We start from the raw sequence: 21826 nt of genomic DNA on the forward strand, positions 1-21826 counted from the left end.
GTCTTTTCCAGGGAGTCTTCTCTTCTCATGAGGTGGCCAAAGTACTGGAGCCTCAACTTCAGGATCTGTCCTTCTAGTGAGCACTCAGGGCTGATTTCTTTGAGAATGGATAGGTTTGATCTTCTTGCAGTCCATGGGACTCTCAAGAGTCTCCTCCAGCACCATAATTCAAAAGCATCAATTCTTCGGCGATCAGCCTTCTTTATGGTCCAGCTCTCACTTCCGTACATTACTACTGGGAAAACCATAGCTTTAACTATACGGACCTTTGTCGGCAAGGTGATGTCTTTGCTTTTTAAGATGCTGTCTAGGTTTGTCATTGCTTTTCTCCCAAGAAGCAGGCGTCTTCTAATTTCGTGACTGCTGTCACCATCTGCAGTGATCATGGAACCCAAGAAAGTGAAATCTCTCACTGCCTCCATTTCTTCCCCTACTATTTGCCTTTAGTTTTTAGAAGTTGCTAGGGGCCTTCTAAATTAATGCAAGAACCTTGAACCTGGCCTGGGGACCTAATGCAAGCTTTTGAGCATCTCAGTTATGTGCTGTTCTTCTCAAAGTTGTTCCCAATCGGAGTAGCTCTCTCTTCGGCAAGCTGAGGTCCAACACACAGACAGTATACAGAATAGCAACAGCAGCAGGAGGAGCAAGAGGACAGAACCAGCCACTGTGCTTACCTATTTCTTGAGCATCCTGGTTACTTTGCCTGGCTCTCATCTGGAGCTGAAATTTATGTTGCGAAGAGCAAAGCTGCAGCAAGTACTGGCAGGTCTTGCTGGTGTCAGTTTGGAAGGCATGTTTTATACCATCAGATGTGTTCTGCAGAGTTATCTTCCTTTTCTGTAGCAGGAAAAACAGGTAAAAGACAGACACATATATAGGATACTTTCCAGCTTTGGGGCGATGCAAATCATTATTCAAGAACAGAACTTGCAATATGCAAACAGTTGACTGGACTGCTGTAGCGACACTGTTCATCACTACAAAACTTGAGCTGCAGAAAATGCAATTATAGCTAAGCTAAATATTATGCAAGGGTTATACTGCACGTGAAAGTATTCAAAGTGCAGGACAAGCAAGATCAAGATCATGGTGTGGAGGTTTAGTGCTCCTCCAGAGGTCCTTTTTATTGTGCATTCATGATGGTTTGTGCTCATGATTGTATCAGGGCAGTTATATGCAATTCCACTTTCAATATTGTTTCCACCTGGAAAAGTTTCAGCGTGGACGGACACACTGCTTTTTTCCAGCTGGTGACTGCTGAATTCCTTTCCTATTTCGTACCACTAATGTTCTGGGTTTTGTTCCACTCTTGTTGCGCTACAGGGAATGTGGGCCCCACCAGATGGCAAAAATGTGGCAACACTGGGGAATTATCTCAGAACAACGAATAAAGTGGAATGATGTGTGGACGGGCCCAGTATAAATCCACAATTTTTGTGTTAAGGACATGTTGCAGAAAGTACCTGTTGCAGAATGCACTTAGTCCTTTCCTCCAATCATCTTTTTCCAAATCTGCTATTGGCTGCAGGAGTGAAGTTTACACTGATGCTAATAAAGACTACCCTCCCCTTCATGTGGCACATTCCTGCTCCTACCCACCCATCTCTGAGGCTAATCTCCAAATAATCACACAAACTTAACATCACATGTAATTTGGCCCCCACAGGCATTGTTTTTTCTGTATTCACCATTTGGTGCTCGGAATGAGGAACAGAAGAACTAAAAGGGTAACAATAAATTGAGCATCTTTTCAACTCCACGGCTTGAAATCAATGGGATTCGAAAGTGCTGTAATATTAGTGAGAGTCAGAGTCAACCTACACATTCAGGGCGAAAAACACACACCACATGACACAAGCCTCCCGAGACTCCACCACCTCAGAATAGAGAGGGAGGCCTGTATGTCTGAGAGCTCCTCCTGTTAAAAGAAAAATGGGAAAGCTTCCCTGCATATAGAATGGTAGCTGAGCAGGGAGAAAAAGGTCAGTCTAAATGCCTATCATGAAGAATTTTGGCACTGGCGGAAAGGAAGCAATTATGCATACAACCCCCGTTCCCCCTCCCCATTTGCATTCTGAAGTGGTACAGTCTCTGAAGGACTGTACTGTAAGGTTCCTCCCACTCCATTATCGGTCTTCAGTGGATGAGATGCCTCCAGCAGCACAGTGACAGATCGGCTAGCAAATATCCTCAACTCCTCTAGCATGATACGGCCTGGCTTGCTGCTCATCTAGCTTTTATTAATAAACTATATACCACACACTGTGGAGCACACGGTATCTTCCAGTGTGGTGTAGTGGTTAAGAGCAGTGGACTCATAATCTGGGGAACCAGGTTCGTGTCTCCGCTCCTCCACATGCAGCTGCTGGGTGACCTTGGGCTAGTCACACTTCTCTGAAGTCTCTCAGCCCCACTCACCTCACAGAGTGTTTGTTGTGGGGGAGGAAGGGAAAGCAGAATGTTAGCCACTTTATCACTACTCCTTAGGGTAGTGATAAAGCGGGATATCAAATCCAAACTCTTCTTCTTCTGGCATGTGGATACTGTAGATACCGCATTGGCCCAAATATAAGCCATACTTTTCCTCCAAATTCTTTTAGCGAAAAGTTAAAAGTGCGGCTTATATTCGAGATCTTCCCTTTCTCCCAACGGCTCCAGGGAGGCTTGGGAGCAGTGGGCAGGCTGCGTGCCGTTGCCCCATGTTCCCGGGCTGCTTGGGGGGGGGGCGTGCCTCTTTGCCGGCGGCCTCCGCCCCCCCCAAGAGCAGCCCAGGAGCGTGGGGCAACAGTGCGCAGCCCGCTTGCCACTCCCAAGCCTCTCCCAAGCCGCCAGAAAGAGGGGGGAAGGCCGCCGGCAAAGCAGTGCGTCTCCCCGCCCCCAGGAAGCAGCCCAGGTATTGTCTTTTTTTTCTTTTCCCTCCTTCAATTTTTAAAGGTGCAGCTTATTTGCAGGTGCGTCTTATATTCGGGCCAATATAGTAACTGGAGTTTCGTGGGTGGGTGGGTGGGCAGGAGTTGAGTTGTCCAGTCTGTGATTGTACTGGTGGTGGTGGTGGTGGAAGGAGGAAATGTTACCAACGTACGCTGAAGGATATTTTTTTTGTTTCTCTCCACGGAAAGCGGAGGACAGGTGTGCGGGCTCCATTGTGGACCTCAAAAATGAGAACTCCTTTGGGGCAAACTCCCAGCAAAATCCCAGTCTGAGATTTTTTCTCTGGCAACACACGGTGGAAATGAACGCCGTATTCTGTCAGCCTTTGGCAAATCTGCACAACGAGAAAGGAGGCACAGAAAGAGAGACACACAGAGAGAAATGTTTGTGAGAAAAGTTAATCTGAGGATACTGACGAGTGTAAAAATGTTGTACAGTTCAAAAGAAGAAAAATGTGGCCTTACGTTCAGATTCACCCCCCGTTTTTGTTATTTATTTCACATAAAAACAAATGTGAACATACATTGTACATTAATCGTGTTCAATTATAAAACTGTATGTGTGTGTGTGTGTGTGACTTTAGTTCTACACCAATGAATACATATTGAATCTGCAACAAATCACTTTAACTAGATAAATAAATATTTTAAACACATCTCTTTTCTTGGTTGTTACTGGCTCTGGCTAGCTGCAACCTACGTGTAAGACATCACCAAAAATCAGCAAGGATTTTCCGAAATGCATGATGTGGCTTTCCTATACTTCAGGACTATTTAACCTTTTCCAGCCTGAGGGCCACATTGCCTCATGGGCAATCTTCCAGGGGCCACATGCCAGTTGTGGGCAGGACTAGAGGCAAAAGTGGGTGGAGCAACAGTTATGACCGTTACCCTTGTACAGCAGGCTGCGTTTCTGCTAAACAAGAGCCAGAGGTTTACATGCACACTTCTTTCCATCCAGGTGTAAAAGGCGCTGGAACCACTCAGGGACACACGTTCCAGTCATTCAAAAGCAAATCAAGGAAGGCGAAGAGCAGGGCCAGTATAGGGTCTGCTATGGGGAGCATTCCAAGGGCCAGACAGAAAGGGCTAGAGGGCCACACTGAGCTCTCAGAGCCTGAGGCTCCCCAACCTCATTACATTCTCTCTTTTTTCACCACTTGGGTTTCATCTGCTTGGAAACCTTTAATGAAAACGAGTGTGGTGGGCTCCATGCTTGACTTCCTGTACTAACCTTCAGAAATTCAAGTTCCGCCTCTTTTTCAGAAGCACCTGCGTAGCTGCTATGCAGTTTTGGCAATTCTTCTTTCACATTAGACAGGTCCAGATTTTCCAGCACTCTAGCTGGTAAATAGTGCTCCGTTCTGAAATAGGATATGCCGTGCACCTACAAAAGAGAAAGAGAGAGAGAAAGAGAAAGCGTAAGAGCAAGGTACGAATCCGCAGGCACGACCCAACCTGGCTGCAGACTGGATGATGTGCCACCCTGGTAATGCCTGAATAGCAGAGATGTGGATGATGGATGACACACCTCCCTAGGAGCTAGCAGCGATCCTATTCATGAAAACATCGACCGAGAAGCACACTATCCAGCTGGAAAGAAAGTGGCAAATGTAATCCCCTTGACTCAGGTGCAGGGAAACACTGGCCTTCCAAAGGTTGCTGAACTACAACTCCCATCAGTCCCAGCAAGCAATCCCTGGAGAGATAAGGGTTCCTCGCCCTTGGCTCAAGACCTATGTGAAGAGGACATATTGCATTTACCTTTAAACCAGGCTTCCTGAAACTCGGCCCTCCAGATGTTTTGAGACTACAATTCCCACCATCCCTGACCACTGGTCCTGCTAGCTAGGGATCATGGGAGTTGTAGGCCAAAAACATCTGGAGGGCCGAGTTTGAGGAAGCCTGCTTTAAACTGAAAGACAGGATATGCCACTGCAACGTAAGAGAACTGCTAGTGGGCCAGAAGAAGAATGCCAAATAACTGGACGCTCCCAAGAGCCCTAAATAGAAGAGATTGACCACTGTACTTCCTCTAGCAGCATAACTGTCCAACCCAGCTATGCCTGAGCATCAGAGGTGATGGACTTGTTCAATCCTGGTATGGAGATATGGCATGATCGCCCACCCTCAGGTGGCATGTTGTGTTTCCGCACGAACCCCTGCTCTGGGCTTGCCTCCCGACCATCCTATCAGCGACATCTGATTTGGGAAATGGTAGTCCTAGCAGTCGGATCTGGCCTCAAGTTTGTCCTCCTGTGACATCAACAGGAAACCCTCCTCTGCCTTTAGCACTGAATCAAAGACCCAAAAAGAATTGGATCACTTTGACTTTGAATGGAGAAGACACTGGCCCCCAATATGCATGTAAACCCTAAAGATCACTGCTTCCAAAACAACAGGGATTTTATCTCCCAGCTGGTGGGTCGCTTCCACAGAATGGAAGATGGCAGGACCCCCAAGGATGCAATCTATGGGGAGCTGGCTTCAGGCACCAGGCTTGCTGGTGGACCAACTCTGCATCACAAGGCTGTCTGTAAATGTGACATGAAGGCTGGCAACATCAACCGTGCCATGTGGGAGTCCCTTGCAGATGACCGCAATGCCCAGAGACAGACAGACAGTGACCAGAGGAGGAATGACCGCTGGGAGGAGTGCAGAGAAAAGAAATGCCATGATGTCTCTGCATCAGCAAAACCGGATGCCTTCATCTGCCCCAGCTGCAACAAAACAGGTCTCTCCTTTATTGGTCTCTACAGCCACTGTAACTCTCCAAGTTTGACTTCACCCCTGGGTGCAGTCTTCCATTGTCTCCCTAAACAGACAGGATGCCAACCATGGCAGATCCCTTCCGCATGCTTGAAAGGATGGACGCAGCCAGCAGACTAGCCACCCTTGCAACCAAACCATGGTTCAGCACTAGGTGCTAATGCAGCCAGCTCTAGTTTCTAGCTGCTAATCCTCGATTCTATGGCTAACACACGGTTCATTCCTGAAAGCTTGTTTGTGTAAAAATCTGCATTTATATAGCCTTCTAGATTCTAAAACAACTGACATGCATCAATCTACACAGCAGGTATAGGAGCTGCAAGACAGAACCAGAAGGCTGCTCACAAATGAAATATTATCCTTACTTCAGCCTGGTAATCTCCATATTCTGCCTGGAGGGCCAACGAGGCCAGCAGCAAGGCTGTCTCCTCGTCACAGTGCATCTTCTCCTCCAGGATATCTTTCCTTAACTGCAGGTAATACTGATGGCACGTCAAAGTATGCCTAGTGGAAGAAGAAAAAGGAGAGGGGGCATCTGAGTACAGTCCTTTCTCTAACCCACATTTTAGAGCGTAACCTAAGGTTACCAGATTTTTTTCAATGAATCTGGAGACACTTTTCAACTCCCTACTAAATAGGTGGATTTTGTCAGGGCACTGATTTGTAAATCCAGGGACTGTCCCCTGGAAACGTCTGGTAACCTTAGCGTAACCAAGTTCATAGAACACAGCCAGGGAAATGTGCATGGAAGATGGTTAAGAGATGGGATAAGCTTCCACCAATGTCACACACTGTTAGAATTTATTTGCATATCCCCTTTCAGCCAAAAAAGCGGGTCCCAAGATGGCCAAAAGGAAAAGTGTGGATGGAAGAAGAAGAAGAAGAAGAAGGGGGTGCGGTTTTTTTTGAAAGACGTCTGTGCTTGAATTTGTTTTATGTGTGGAGATCAGTGTATGCTGATCAACGCACAGTCATCTCTGTAAGGCTCCATTCTGATGGCATGAGTATTATTATTATTATTATTATTATTATTATTATTACCATTATTAATACTCTGGGCAGCTCCCAACAAAAAACAGTAAAAGCACAATAAAACATCACAAACTAAACACTTCCCTGAACTGTACAGTAACAATATTGTATTTATTTATAAGCACACTTTTAACACTGCCTTTTGGTTCTAAAGAGGACACCTCACCCACCACCGATGATTAAAAATCTCATTGCAATTCAAACAAGAGTGCATTTCTAAAAACCCAGATCTGCAACTGGCAATGTTAAAATACATTAACGTGGATGGGGGTGCTTTCCCAGTTTGAGGGCCCCATTCCTTTCTAGGTAACCTTCTGGGGGCTGCTGCCGCCCATTTTTGCCTCTGGCCCTGCCCACCACTGGGAGGCTGAAAAGAGTTTCTCCAGCCTTCATGTTCGACCTCCAAACCAGAATGGCAAATCAAGATCTGAAACAGATTTTCAATTCTTGGTTTGAAGGGATGTTTGGATGCAACGGGAAACCATGGTTTGCCTGGGCGAGGGGTGCAAGGTTTTCAGGGAGAGCAGATGCACTTAGAAGCACATCGAATCCCTCAGGAGAAAGCATGCATAGCAGTGTGGGTCATACTCACTGTATCAAGCTAATATCATCCACAAAGAACTTAATGCGGAAGAACAAAGTGAAGTTGATTGCGTTCTTGCTCTTTTTCTTTGGTTCTTCTTTCCAGCCTTCAGGAGCTATTTTAGTCAGTTTCAACTCGGGGTCGATGAAGAAAAACTCATTTTCTGTCATCAAAAAAGAGGGAGGAAACCCAAAAATAATTAATAAGGCATTATTTTCACTGGCAGTTGTTCCTTTTACAGAACTCGCGTTGGGTTTACTCAATTTCTGATTGGTCATTGAGTAAAATATATGAATGAAGCCTCCATTTTACAAGCTTTCTTTGGGCTGTGTTCGCTGGGAATAGGCACCTGCAGCCCATTCAGAATTGAACTCTGCCCTCCCGTCTATCAGCTGTCATCACTATCAGCTGATTGACAGGTGGGCATGGTGTGGGGGGAAAGGCCTCAAGAGGGCAAACTGGATCCTCTGGCAGGCCAAGACTGTCTTTTGGGGGTTGGAGGTTCTCCACCCTTGACCTAGATCATCCAGGAAAATTTTCACCTTACAGAAATTGTGTCCCCCTCCCCCCGACCCTGTTTGTCTTGGTAACATCAGCACGTGGCTTGAGCTGTATCAGAAAAAATGGTGTAGGAGGAAATTAGTCCCTGCCTTTACACTATGGTCTGTTACTGGAATCTCTTAGAGTAGAGATTTCGACCTTTTTGAGTCCACGGCTCCCTTAACCAATTGCACTCTTTCTGAGACCCCACTGGGGCTCAGGAGCCCAATTATGTCACCCCTTGCCTGCAGAGATGGCAGCCTCTCACCCTTTCCCCAACACCCTCCGTTGTGGAGTGTTCCCTGAGAGTGTTCCCTCTCCTTGCTTGTCCTCTGGGCAGCTGCTGCCATCCCTAGTCTCTTGAGCTACCCAGCCCCAAAGAGAGGTGCCGCCCAGAGGTACCATTTGCCCTGAGAGCTTGTAGTCAGGGCTGCTGCAATAAACAGCTGTGCAAGCCTTTGCGAGGCAGAGACATGGGAGGGCATCAGAGGAGGGAGGGAAGGAAAAGAGGGGCAGAGGCCAGTGTTGTCCACGGCACCCCAGAGTGCCACAGCACACTGGTTGAAAACCACTGTTTTAGGGGGAGGTTAAGATGCTCTTACTCATGTACTTTATAATGTGTAGTTTGGCTCTGAGATGATACGGAAATTCCATTTGTGATTATTGATCTGTGGTTGCTCACTCACACATGCAAGTCACCACTTGCTGCTGCTGTCATCAAGTGACGAGTGCACACATGTGTTACACGCCCCGCCCCCTTAGTGAAATAATGCCCTTACCTTTTAAAGTGGCTAAGCCAAACAAATGATGCTCCACTAAGCCAATATGGGCCACTACCATATCGAACACGTCTTTGCATACTGTCTTGGTATCGCAAGTCAGCTCCAGCCTCTGCCCACTCAAAAGCATGACATTTACTTTCCGGCGATTGTCTTCATTCTTCCCTTTCTTGTTCTGTGTTTCATGAAACAAATTGCAAAGAAGAAGAGTTTGGATTTGATATCCCGCTTTTCACTACCCGAAGGAGTCTCAAAGCGGCTAACATTCTCCTTTCCCTTCCTCCCCCACAACAAACACTCTGTGAGGTGAGTGGGGCTGAGAGACTTCAGAGAAGTGTGACTAGCCCAAGGTCACCCAGCAGCTGCATGTGGAGGAGTGCAGACACGAAGGACTGTGTATTGTTGGGTGCCAAAACAGAAGAGGACATTTTATGGGAGACTAAGCAATTTAACATGTTTTGGCAAATTGACTTCTGGTTTAAAGGGTGTCTACACATTAGTTAAATAAATAAACAAATATGCCAATATAGTTAAAGTGTTTTTTTGTTTTTAACTTACCAAGATTGACTTTGGAAGGTCCAAGGAGGTGAATGGATCAACAGTAGTTTTCACAAACTCAGGACCAAAAAAATTCTACAAAACACAGAATTTATTATTAGTAAATTGCATTTAAAAAAAGAAAATAAAGAGGCATTAACAATGTAAAACTAAGGACTTGGTAGCAGAGATACCAGCAGCTATTGGGAAATATGTGGGGATTGCAAATTTAAGAATAACACTTTATTTTTATTTTTTTAACAAGAATTTATTGGATTTTTCAAAATCAAGTTAAACAAAATACAAAAACACACAATACACACACTACACAAAAACACACCAACAAAAAACACAATTATTTAACCATCCTTCTCTTCTTTAAAATCCTAAGCCTGGGACTTCCTCACGTCCTCTCTTATGCATTCATTTCTAATCTTCTTTAGTAACTTTGTAACATTGTAAAATCTTATTTCTTACATCTAATCTTAATCTTGCAGTTATAACCAACATATCCTAAATCATACAACATATTCTTATCAAATAAAATATCATATTCCAAATCTTAACTTCTTATATCCTTTTTTCATTTAACTTAGTAAAGCTGTTGCCATTGTTCCTTCTGATTCCAACTTCAAAAATATAAAAATCAACACACTTTACCATAAACCTAAGTATTTCTTCCATTCTCAAATTCCGTTTTCCCCTCTGATATCGGAGTACCGTGGTCAGCATTTATAATATACATCTTAGTTCCCATACACTTTATGTATCTGACAAAGCTTTCTGTTTGTCTCCAAGTTGCCACAAATGCTTATGTAGAGAACCTACAGCATGGTTGAGTTACCTTAACATCCCAGTGGCGTTTCAAACCATCTACCTTCGAGGAAGCATTTTCACATTGACCTGTCTGCCATGTAAAACCCATGCAGAGGATTCCATTGGGTTGTCTGCCATGGAAAGTCTGGGCATTGCAGAGGACTCCAAGGCACGTTGTAAGGTATACCGCTTAGTTCACACACAGCACCGCCCAGACTTTTCGTGCTCACCACCACTCTGTGCAAACTTAGCAGTACATCCTTGGAACACACCCAATGCTCCCCTTTATGGTGGAGTATCAGTAGCAATTTGTTTTAAATTGTTTTTAAAGTTGCGTTTTAATGCTCTAACCCGCCCTGGGACCTCAGGGTAAAGCACAGGCAATCAATAAATAAGTAAATAAATAATAGGAGCAGGCAAGTTGTATTTCAGGTACAGTAAGCTTGTCTGTCATTACTGATCTCCTAATTGTGGAATTACTGGTAAGGTGGTTTTTTTTTTGGGGGGGGGGGGTTGAGGCTTGAAAACCATATGCAGTCATGCATCTAATGTACCAGGAAGTCATTTAGACTGTGCTCTCAGGATCCTTTGCATTGTCTCATGAGTGTCTTGGAAGGGACTAGGTAGCCTGGAGACATTCTAGGAAAACACTGACTAAATGGCTCTCCCCATTTCTCAACATACCGGTGTCAAAAAACCAGACACGGTAGTCCCTACCCATTTGCTTAATCACCTCCATTGCTGTTGGGACACGCAGGCCTCCCAGTAAGAATCTAAGGAATGCCTGTATGAATGAGTTGTTGTTTTTTTTGCAGACAAACTTTAAGAGAACATAAGGTAACCAACCACCAACCCATTTTTTTAAAGAAGCATATGTTCTCTTAAATGTGAAGCACTTATACAAACACATTTAATTCAAAGAATGGAGAGAGCATAAGCATGAGCATTGGAGACGTGATTACTGGAAACGGCCACTGAAGACTGAGCTGCTGTCCATGCTTGCAAGCAAACAATCACTTTGTAGCTCAACCTGAAGTCAAAACAAGTGCTGAAATGGAAGTCTCTGTGTGTGCATTTTCAGTGACTTTGGACAAAGCAGGAGGAGAAATTCTGGCACTCTGTAGCCAGAGATTTGCATCTATTTATTATTATTATTATTATTATTATTATTATTATTATTATTATTATTACTACTACTACTACTACTATTATTATTATTATTATTATTTAATTACGTTTATATACTGCCCTTCATCATAATATCTCAGGGCAGTGCACAGTATTAAATACAAGATACAAACAGAAGCAAATAATTAAAACAAAACAGTGACATATGTGTCTGATGTTCCCTCAACAGTACAGATGCCTAAACATTACCCTTAGTTTCCTTTGGGTCATGGCTGTTTCCAATGCAATTTCTCTCAGAGGGTCCCTTGTCATGTCAAGCACCGGCGACCTCACCACTTCTCCAGGGTAGAGACTTAGTCGAGACTGGCGGAGGGCCATTTTCGCCTGCAGCTGCATCATCTCCTCCTCTTGGCGCTTTAGCATTACTTCTTGGCTCACCAGGTTGCCTTCAAGTGGCGCTTCGTACTGTCTATTGATGAGGAAGAAGTGGGGGAGGAAAGTTGATTGGCCATGAAGAAATGCACTTATCAGGCATGCTAGGAACGTAAGAGCAGCTTGATCAGGCCAAAGTCTCATCTAGCCCAGCATCCTGGTCTCCCAGTGGCCAACCAGAAGCCCATGGGAAGCCTGTACCTAGGATCTGAACGCAACAGCACTCTCCCTACTTGTGATTCCTAACAACTGGCATTCAGAGGCATAGCGCCTCCATTACTGGAGGTAGGACACAGCCATGAGCGCTGGTAGCCACTGGTAAGTTTTATCCTCCATGAATTTGTCTAATGCTCTTCGAAAGCCATCCAAGTTGGTGGCCACCATTACTTTCTGCAGGAGCAAATCCCAAATGCTTTATTTTGTCTGCCCTGAATCTTCTAAAATTCAGCTCAAAAATGCACCAAAGATGCATTTTTAGGAAAAAAATATTTAGAAATGTGTACATTTTTAAACACAGAGATAAAATGAATACTTAATTGTGAACCCACAACAGGTATTTCATAAATACATAGGTAAGTACATATTTAAATATGAACTTTCGTATAGATTTCCATACAGGAAAACACACACATGCATGCACAAACACAGAGATGAACTTGTGAACAGACACATGCAGAATTCAAATGGACTAGAAACGGATTGATCCGTCCGCCCTTAGTAACTACTACACATGCGGCCAACTGTGGCTTCTGACACATTTGTCAATAACTTGTTTGTTTGCTCCAAGGAGCTCAAGGTGGTGTACATGGTTCTTTCCCTCCCCATTTTATCCTCACAACAACCCTGTGAGGTAGGCTAGTCCGAGAGATGGTGGCGGGCCCAAGGTCATCCAGTGAGTTTCACGGCTGAGCAGGGATTAGAAACTTGGTCTCCCATAGGTCCTTTCCCAACATGCTAACCACTACATCAGTGCATAAAATCATCACAGATGGCTACACCCAGACAGCATATAAATTATTACACCAAGATACCTTCTGTGTAGGAATCTCATAACACACGAAGCAGCCTCTCAGTATAAAAAACAAAACACCCACTGCAAAGAAACCCCCACTTTCAACTTTCTTCCGTAACAATAGCATCCATGGCCTCAAGGTCAGACCTAAATTTATAAAGCTACCTCTGAACTTCTTGGCTTAGTTTCCTAAGTCAGACCATAGGAATTACTTATTAACTTAGTGCTGGTAGGATTACCAGTCAACTGGAAAATGGGATTGTGGTGAAGGTAAGAGCTGCAGCAATGCCTCGCCTGCTGAACTTGCAGAGGCACTGCTGCGCATTAGGTTGAAGAGAGGGAAACAGGCGTATTCTGAGCAGAAGCTCTCAAACCACACAGAGTTACTGTGTGCTGTATCCATTATTTCTTTCCCTCACTGGTAGGCCTCATAACAGACTGACGCTAAGAAGAGACACAACCCAAAACATTTTTTAGACTGACAACAGTAAAAACACTGGCTTAAGTATCAAATGTTTCTGTTCATCTTCTCTGCCTTTTAATTAGACTTTTTCCAGTTCGGATAACTCCCTCAAAAATATACAGTACTAAGGTAAGGGGGTGCAGCTAATCCAAGCATAGTGATAATATCTTCAAAGAATTGTAACTGGAAGAGGAGGGGAATCATTTCAGATGCTCAAACGCTTTAAAAAAAAAAGGCAGAACTGGCCATCGGTTGTAGTCATCCTGAACTTGAACGGCAAAGAAATGATTAAGAACCGGAGGAAAGGTTGCAGTCAATTGGACTTTTTCCTGTGGGTGGATAAAGAAGGGTGGGGCTGTTTTACAACAAAATAGGGTGCAGCAGCTTGGTTTGAAAAGAAACAGTATTACAGCTTCGCTTAAAAGCTGTTTTTGTTGGTACTGGTAGATTACTTACCTCATCTTACTATAAATACAGTAGTACCCCAGGTTACGCACACCCCGATTACGCAACCTGGAAGTGTTTCCGGAGCATGCACGACTCGCGTGCAATCCCTGGATGCGCAGAAGCACTCAAATCGCACTACTTCTGGGTTTTTTTCATGCATTCGTGATATGCATGCCCACGTTACGTGCCGCAACCCGGAACCGATCACATGCGTAACCCAGGATAACACTGTATGTTAAAATGGTTTCTCCTCTGAAAAGTGATCACAATGCTGGAGGAGTAAGAAAACGTGTTTTGACAGACTATCATCTTTAAGGGAATGCCCATGTCAATACCCGCTGCACTGAAATTGACAACAATGTGGTCCTCCTTGCCCCCGATGGACGACTTTGGGGTTGCGGCGCTCATCTGGCAAACCAGAGCAGCGCATGGAAACACTGTTTACCTTTCCGCCGGAGCGGTACCTATTTATCTACTTGCACTTTGACGTGCTTTCAAACTGCTAGGTTGGCAGGAGCAGGGACCGAGCAACGGGAGCTAACCCCGTCGCAGGGATTCGAACCACTGACCTTCTGATTGGCAAGCCCTAGGCTCTGTGGTTTAGGCCACAGCACCACCTGTGTCCCCACCTGCCTCTGTACCTCCTCCCAAATCAATTTATTGGAGGGACAGTAAACCACTGCACTCTTCAAAAGGATTCATTGCTGTGCTTCTTGTTGAGTACAGGCACTCAGCAGGGACAGAACAGCAGCTCACCTGTTGAATCCCAAGGAAACATGTCCCTTGGCATATTGGCCCAAGACAGTGCGAGGCATGCCGCTCAACAGCAACCACCTCTTAAATGAGCACACTAATAAATTGAGCTCCAGTAAGAGAAGCGGTGCATGGATTAAACCAGCTATTTGTGAAATGTTCAGATTAGCGCTCTCTCTCTCTCTCTCTATATATATATATGCAAGCACACATGCCAAGATTTTACTGCCACTAGAGTTTGGCTCCCTCCAGTTTCAGACTCAAGTGCAAGACTGGTTTCTCACGTCTACATGGATTGACATGGATTTCAAAGCAGACTGATTTCACTATGAAGCAGTGGAAAGGATCATTGCATGCAGAAGGTCCCAGGTTCAACTCCCCCAGCATCTCCAACCTGGACAGCTCCTGTCAGAACCCCAGCCTGTATTGCCAGTTGAAAGTATTGCTCCTGCCAGTATTTGAAGGGCACCAGTTTGCTGTAAACAATACTAAGCTAGTTGGACCAATGGTCTGACTTGGTATATGGCAGCCTTGTGTATTCAGCTGATGACCTGCGAAGGGTCATTTGCTTTAGTGTCTCCAGTCCTACACATCCTCTGACTTTTCTGGCAGGTGACCCAAGGCGACACCTACATGCTCACAGATTTCCAGACACATATTTCTTTCCTGTAAGTGGGAGGATAGTTTCTTTAAAAAACGAAACAAAAACCACCAACTCTTCCCCCCCCTTTTTTATTTAAACAGTTGCAGAAAAGTTCGTGTACGCCCACACGTTTCTTGGAGAATTAGTCAGAAATAATTCTGCCTCAAAATTTACCGGTACCTCAAACAGATGAAACCTTGAACTGTTCCAAGTTTGGGCAAAGGTGGGAATCAGACTATAAATCATTGGGCAAGGGAAGAAATTCACTCATCTCAAATTCACAAAGACAAAATGGATGGTGTTCAACAAATTTTACTCAGAGCAAACACACTGTAATTCATGGACCTAATGTCGCCAAGTTCATTAATTCAGCGAACGGAGGTGCTGGCACAATCCAGCAACATCCCCTTCGCTTCCCGCTGCCTCCCCCCATCCCCCGCCACGTTCGGTGGGAAGAGGCAGCGGAGATGTTACTGGATCGTGCCAGCACCTCCGTTTGCCGAAAGAAGCTTCTTTCGGCGAACAGAGGTGCTGGCACGATCCAGCAACATCTCCGCTGCCTCCTCCCACCGAACGTGGCGGGGGATGGGGGGAGGCAGCAGGAGCGAAGCCTTCGCTCCATAAGGCGCACAGGCATTTTCCCTTCCTTTAAAGCTTGGATGGCTTTAAAAAAGAGGATTAGGCAAATTCATGGAGAATAAGGCTACCGATGGCTACTAACCATGATGGCTATGTTCTACCTTCACTACTGAAGGAAGTCAGCAGTAGGGAAGGTGATATTGTGCTTACCTCCTGCTCTTGGACTTACCACAAGCATCTGGTCAGCCACTGTGGGAACAAGATGGCTGACTACATGGGCCATTGCCTGATCCAGCAGACTCTTAGACTCTCGTGCTTTTTTTTACCTCAACCTTTGTCCATGTATTCGACCTGATGAAGAAAGATCGTCTGCTCCTGGGGAAGGACCACTGGAGTCATCTCTCAATGCTTCAAACCTTCTCACTGGCACATGAAAAAGAAGCAAGACCAAAAAAAGATATGACTTAAGCTTGTGCAGGAAATCTTACTGCAGCATCAAAAATTTCACAGGATGAAGGTGTCTACTTTTCACGGGGGCAGTACATCCATGTTACATCTATGGAGACATGGTAACATTGGAAACTGGCATCAGTCATATTTTTAAGAGATTGTCCATTGCTCTGTGGTTACCATGTGTTTACCTTTGGGCTTTGGAACTTTTGGGCTTTGGGAACTACAGGACCTTACGAGGTAGTTCAATGCCACCAAGCTACAATTAACAGAAAAACCCTGACAGCTGAACTGGAATAAAGCCAGTTTGCACTGTAGATTAACGCACTCTGTTGCAACAAATCTCCCTCCAATTTTCAAAAAAGGCCTTTTTGCGGTTCAGAAAGTGATTCACTAAAAAGGGTGGCATGACGATCAACTGATGGGAAGATGTATAACCTCTGTGCAAAAAAATCAAGAGGAAAGCACGTTGTCATATAACTTATTCACATCAAATCAGAAATTCTCAATAAAGAACAGACACTGTAAAACCTCAACATTAGCATCAGAATGAATGCTCAATAAACAAGTTGCCTGAGGGAGGCCCTTCTTGTCTATTCTCTCTCTTTTTCTGCTGTTTATTTCCCTGTGCAGCCTACCTAGTACTTTTCCCATAACCAATGATGTGGAAGGAGCAGAGACAATAGTATTAAATCAATGATTTGTAATGAGGTGGGAGGAGCTTCAACACTAAATATGATGTTGACACCTTTGGTGATAAAAGCAATGATGCTTTTGCTCAAGTCACAGCCCATTAGTTGAAGATCTGTGGTGTAGGAAACCCAACTACATACCATTTTTGGGCATTCATATAGCTCTTACCTTGCCTGAAATCTGCCTCTGAAGAAATGAACGATGGAGTCTCACTTTCCGTGCTGTATATGTCACTGTGGTACGATTTGTATCTCTGTACATGCTCTGAAAGATTTTTTTGAAGAAACACAGAAGAGTATGAACAGTCAACAGGGATGTGGCACCCATTACACATCATATGACCATTGTACATGCGTTTTAAGATGTGGGGGGAACTGCTGGTCATCAATGTGCTGTTCTGGAACTTGTCTGGAACTTGTTGAGGAGTAAATGGTTCTGCAAAACATTATCTTAATTCTGCAGTCCTCTCAGCCAATTTACCAGAACAGAGTAAACAGGATTGTTTACTCTGTTCTGGTTCTGATAGTCTGTCTCCACCACCACCACTTTCTTAAAGGCCTAGTGCAGATCTAACTCAATGAAAAAGAAGAAATCACTGGTTGATGCTCAAATCTTCTGTTTAAATCTCCCCTGTTCAAGATATGGCATTTCTTCTGGCCATGGTTAAGGCTCCCCAGGTTCAGAAACTAAGTTTAAAAACACGGTATGTGTGCTAGAATTTGGGAATTCCCTTTAAGGTAGTTAGCAGCAGCCAGACATGTTGCAGAACCATAATGAAACTTGAGAGGGGTGGTACCTGGGGGGGGGGGTACCCGGGGGGGGGGGAGCATGAACTCCTTCAGTCTGCTCCCAAATTGCTCTGCCATGGTTAGCATCAGCGCAGGCCCCAAATGTGATTAATTATAATTGATGTATTGACTGAGGAAGATGAGACATGAACTCAGAGGAAACCATTTGCTATATCCATCAAGCAGTCAACAATGTTTATTAACAGAATATAGATAAGATGTTGTTTCAGTAAATATTGAAAACAGTGTCCTTCTGTAAAAAGGTCTAGTAAAACAAATCAAGTTAAGATAGGTCTGTTGTTCTAATGGCCTTCTTGTGAGCACCTATAGGCCTCTGGTTGACTATTATAGGAAACAGCATGTGGACCTGATCCAGTAGGACTCTTTTATGAGCAAGTAAATCTTGACAATGGAGTATAGGCTTACACTTTTTTTCTGTTGTAGAAATAAGCTTGTAGTATGGCAACAAAGAATGAACAACACCAATCATTATATCGAACACAACAGAGTGTACACTGATCTTCCTTCTGTTGCTATGTTTATCCTTTATTATTGCATCTAGGGTGGAGCTTAGTAACGTGTAGGACATCTCAACCTTTCCTCAGCTGGTGTGGATCTACCCTGAATTAAAATTTCTTAGGATCAAGTTAAAACTAGCAAATGCTCGCTGAATCTGTGAATTAAACCTAGAGTGTTGTTAGCCAGCCAGGACTGACATAGACCAAGTAATGCGGCTGGAAAATCAATGCATGTGCCAATCTATATTGAATTTGCGCTTGTTCTGCCTGGTTGTCAACAAAGCACGTGCTCCCAGAAAGTAACAACCTCGGCTCAAAACTAACAGAACACACCACTTATTGAAGGCAATGGATGTGAGCCCCCAAAGTCGTAATAGGGACAAGAGCTCAGTGCTGCCAAACATCAAGAGCAAAAGCAGAAACAACAAGGCCTACGTTTAACAAGTTTCAAATTATCAATGCAGAAGTTCTCAAAAAACAGGATGTTATACAAATCACCAGCACTGCAAGTGTGTGTGTCTGTGTGTGTGTGTGTGTGTGTGTGTGCGTGGAAAGAAGATAATTAAAACAAGCAATACCAAAGAGGCGGGAGGGAATTGTTCTTTTAAAATGGGAATAACCCAAGCCTTTTAAATAACTAAAGCATTCTGGGCCTCGGTTTTCTAAAACCTGTTTTTAGTTTTTGAGATGCCACAAGTTCTGCTTTGCTGCATTTATGCTGGTTTCCTCCACCACCACCACCCCAATGTTTCATGGTTTTATGCTTTACTTTGAATTTTGTTTGCTTCTTTGTTTTAACTGCTAAAATAACTTTATGTTATGAGGTGGCATACAAACGCCATAGATACATAAACAAAACAAGGTACCGGTAAATGTTTTTGTGAAACAGTTGTTCATATCTGTATATTTATTACTAATAATTTTATTAATAAATGCTTGAGGTCCCCCCCCCCCTTTTAAAGTAATCTGTGGCAGGCATTTTGGATCTAAATTAAGATTGGAAAAAAGCAGCTGACTGGGGCTGATGAGAAGTGGAATCCAATAACATCTGGAGAGAGACATATTGGCTACCCTACTGTTCCAGATTTTTTTTTTAGAGGAGATGAATAAAAAGATCAGTTACCTTCCCTGCTTCCCCCCCCCCCCCCCCCCCCGCAAATGTTGGTAAAAATATATGACATTAGCTAAAGCTTTTTAAAAACATAACATTGAAGTTCCTGGCCAGTATCATTTAGAAATCCTAATATTTGGAGTTAGGAGTGGCTTGTCCTGAAAGCCAATCCCCTCATGTTCTATCAAACCCATTCTGTCCCTGAAACAACAGTAGTCTGTGTTGCCAACTTCCACAGTCAGCAAAATACGATCAACCCAGTTCAAAAGACCACACTAACCACAAAAAATATGATTGGACCACTGCTAGATTTATGACTGTATTTAAAGGACAGGGATTGTGTGTCTCTTAACCAATAGCTGTTGCATACTATGCCATACTTGCTCATGCATGAAAAACCCATGCTAAACTCATGGAGCCAAGCATTCCCGCTTCAAAACGACACAGAACAGAAACTTACTGAGAGAAATGGTAGTCACTCTATTTTACACAGGAAATAACACAGCTACAACTCAAGCAGTAATAGTTGAAACATGTGCCCTGTTCTATAGATACCCTCACTGCAATACCGCAAGCTTAACTACATGTGCAACTTTTACTTGAATAAAATGCAATTTGGGTAGTGAGCGAGCATCACAAACATGACATGAAAGACTGAGAAGCAAATATGTTAGAATGACATCTGATTTCAACATGCTATACTGACAAATTACAGATGTTAAGAATCATTGGTCTACCCCATTCCCCAATTGGTGTTCTATCGTGGGTGTATTCTGCAATGCGTTCTTGACACAGTAATAGCGCATTTGTGGTGGACTTATTCTATTTTATTAGTTGTTCTCTGATGTTTCCCCAATGCTAGGGCTGTCTGGAAGGGCTATAGAGCAACAAAAGTGGAACACACGCACATATATTGACACATGACTGCCGACATGCAGGTCCTTTTGGACCTGGAAGAAGGCAGAATGAGGGAAGAAGGGGTGGAACAGGGCACACACATATCCTCTTCACCCCCAAGCAAAATGGGCGCCGCCTCTACACACACATCTTAAACATGAGAAGTTATGGAATTTCTGTTGGAGATTCATTCCTCGTGTCTGCAGTCATGGGATTGTTATCTATCACATGAAGGTGTATGTGTTCATTCCACAGAGTGGGAAGTGACAGAGACAGGATGTTTGTGTTACTGAGTTCCGTGAAGTGGGACTATTGTCCTTTGTTCTTTCTCTTTGGGTTTGATGCTAGAGAGAGAGGGAGCCATGTTGCAGTGCTCCGTGTATGTTCATATGTAAATAAAGTAGATTAGCCAAAACACTGAGTTGCTGAGGTCTGTTTACGCATGCTGTGAAGACTCTGCGGATCCCTAAGTGTGCTGATGCTTCTTGGTAGCAGTCGCTGTGATGAATGAATGAACGACCAGGAGGGAGAGAACATGCCAGTCGGACATGTGTCTCTGCCAGGGTCCTACACGAGATAAGACACTCCTGCCAACAATTTCAGCAGAAAGTTAAGGGATATGCACTGATTGAAATTGAAGCAGTGTGACCACCCTAAAACCTTTGCAGCCCAAACATGATGAAAGCAGATTCTCATTTGACTGCCCTGATAGCATCATGAGTACAATAAAAAGGATGTCTAGAAGGGCCATTAGCTTGCCAAGAAGGCATAAACTGCTCTCGTGGTGCAGAGGAAGCAGCTAAAAGCCTGCTCTTTTAATATAAAGCTTTTCCTGCACACACTATGGGACAGAATGACCTTGAACAAGGACAATTGGTGCATGATGCTGAGCAACTATCACCAGGCTTCGAGAGAGTAGCAAAACAAATCTATTTACTTTACAATAAGGCTGGTGAAATCTAGCCTATAGGGGGATTGTTATACATAACTGATGTTATCTGAATATCATATTGCCAGGCGTAGGAGGGCTCCCAAGGGTTAGACAATATATTATAAACACAAAGTGCCAGTGATTGGGGCAGGGGGAGGGAGGGCGCAGAGGGAATTTTGCCAGCGCTTTATTTTTCTGTGGAAAAGTTTCCATTTTGTAAGTTCATTAGTAAAAATAAATGTGCACCAGCCGCAAACCATTATTAAGCAGGGCTGGCAAGCTTCAAAGATTTTAACTTTGTTTACTAAACAAGAGTACAAGAAACATGCTCAAGCAGATTGTTCTCTAGGAGATCAGGAAATTTTCCAATCAAAACTGAAAAAATTGCAATATAAATTATCCTATGCAACTTAGCCTAATTTCTATAGGCAAATTTTGCAATTCTAAATTCCCTGGAAAAGAAACAAGCTAAATTCGCACAAACTGTTGAGGGTGTCGATAACAAGGAAGAAGCTTCTTGCATCATAAGCTTGCCTCCATAGAATGTACTTAAGATTCTAACATTATCAGCTGGCTGTGTGTGTGACAGCTGATCGTTAATTTTAATATTTCAGAACGGAAGCAGTGTCCTGTGGGGTAGTTATTATATGACCAATTATATGACCAATCTTGGCTCCTCCCCTTCCAAAACGTTGCTTTAAAAGGTCATTCTACCTGGTTGTTATGAAACACCCACTGTGTAACAGTTACAAAAGTGTTGCACCTGAACATGCACACTCTTCCTTCCTTTTGTATCCTAAATCTCTTAGATTATAAACTATTGTTTTTTCTCAGGTGTGAGAAACCTCCAGTCCACAGGCTGAATTCTGCCTTCAGGTCTCCCTACCCTATCTGACCATCAAGACCAGTGTTTTTCAACCTTTTTTGGGCAAAGGTACACTTGTTTCATGAAAAAAATCACGAGGCACACCACCATTAGAAAATGTTAAAAAATT

General features: G+C 43.8%; 1 protein-coding gene across 7 annotated transcripts in view; it reads right to left on the bottom strand.

Annotated features, from left to right (window-relative positions):
- Positions 1-21826, bottom strand: part of PTPN13 (protein tyrosine phosphatase non-receptor type 13) — a 107971-nt gene that overhangs the window by 43503 nt on the left and 42642 nt on the right. For all 7 annotated transcript variants that reach the window (XM_033160650.1, XM_033160655.1, XM_033160654.1 and 4 more), the window contains 10 exons: positions 16755-16850; positions 15770-15866; positions 11364-11583; positions 9192-9266; positions 8634-8808; positions 7324-7477; positions 6065-6203; positions 4165-4317; positions 3083-3265; positions 675-837 (listed from right to left, as the gene is read on the bottom strand). In XM_033160650.1, coding sequence (XP_033016541.1) covers positions 675-837; positions 3083-3265; positions 4165-4317; positions 6065-6203; positions 7324-7477; positions 8634-8808; positions 9192-9266; positions 11364-11583; positions 15770-15866; positions 16755-16850 — 1455 coding nt within the window. The remainder of the gene's footprint in view (positions 1-674; positions 838-3082; positions 3266-4164; positions 4318-6064; positions 6204-7323; positions 7478-8633; positions 8809-9191; positions 9267-11363; positions 11584-15769; positions 15867-16754; positions 16851-21826) is intronic.

The sequence above is a fragment of the Lacerta agilis genome, chromosome 9, assembly GCF_009819535.1.
Source record: "Lacerta agilis isolate rLacAgi1 chromosome 9, rLacAgi1.pri, whole genome shotgun sequence".
Lineage (NCBI taxonomy): Eukaryota > Metazoa > Chordata > Lepidosauria > Squamata > Lacertidae > Lacerta > Lacerta agilis.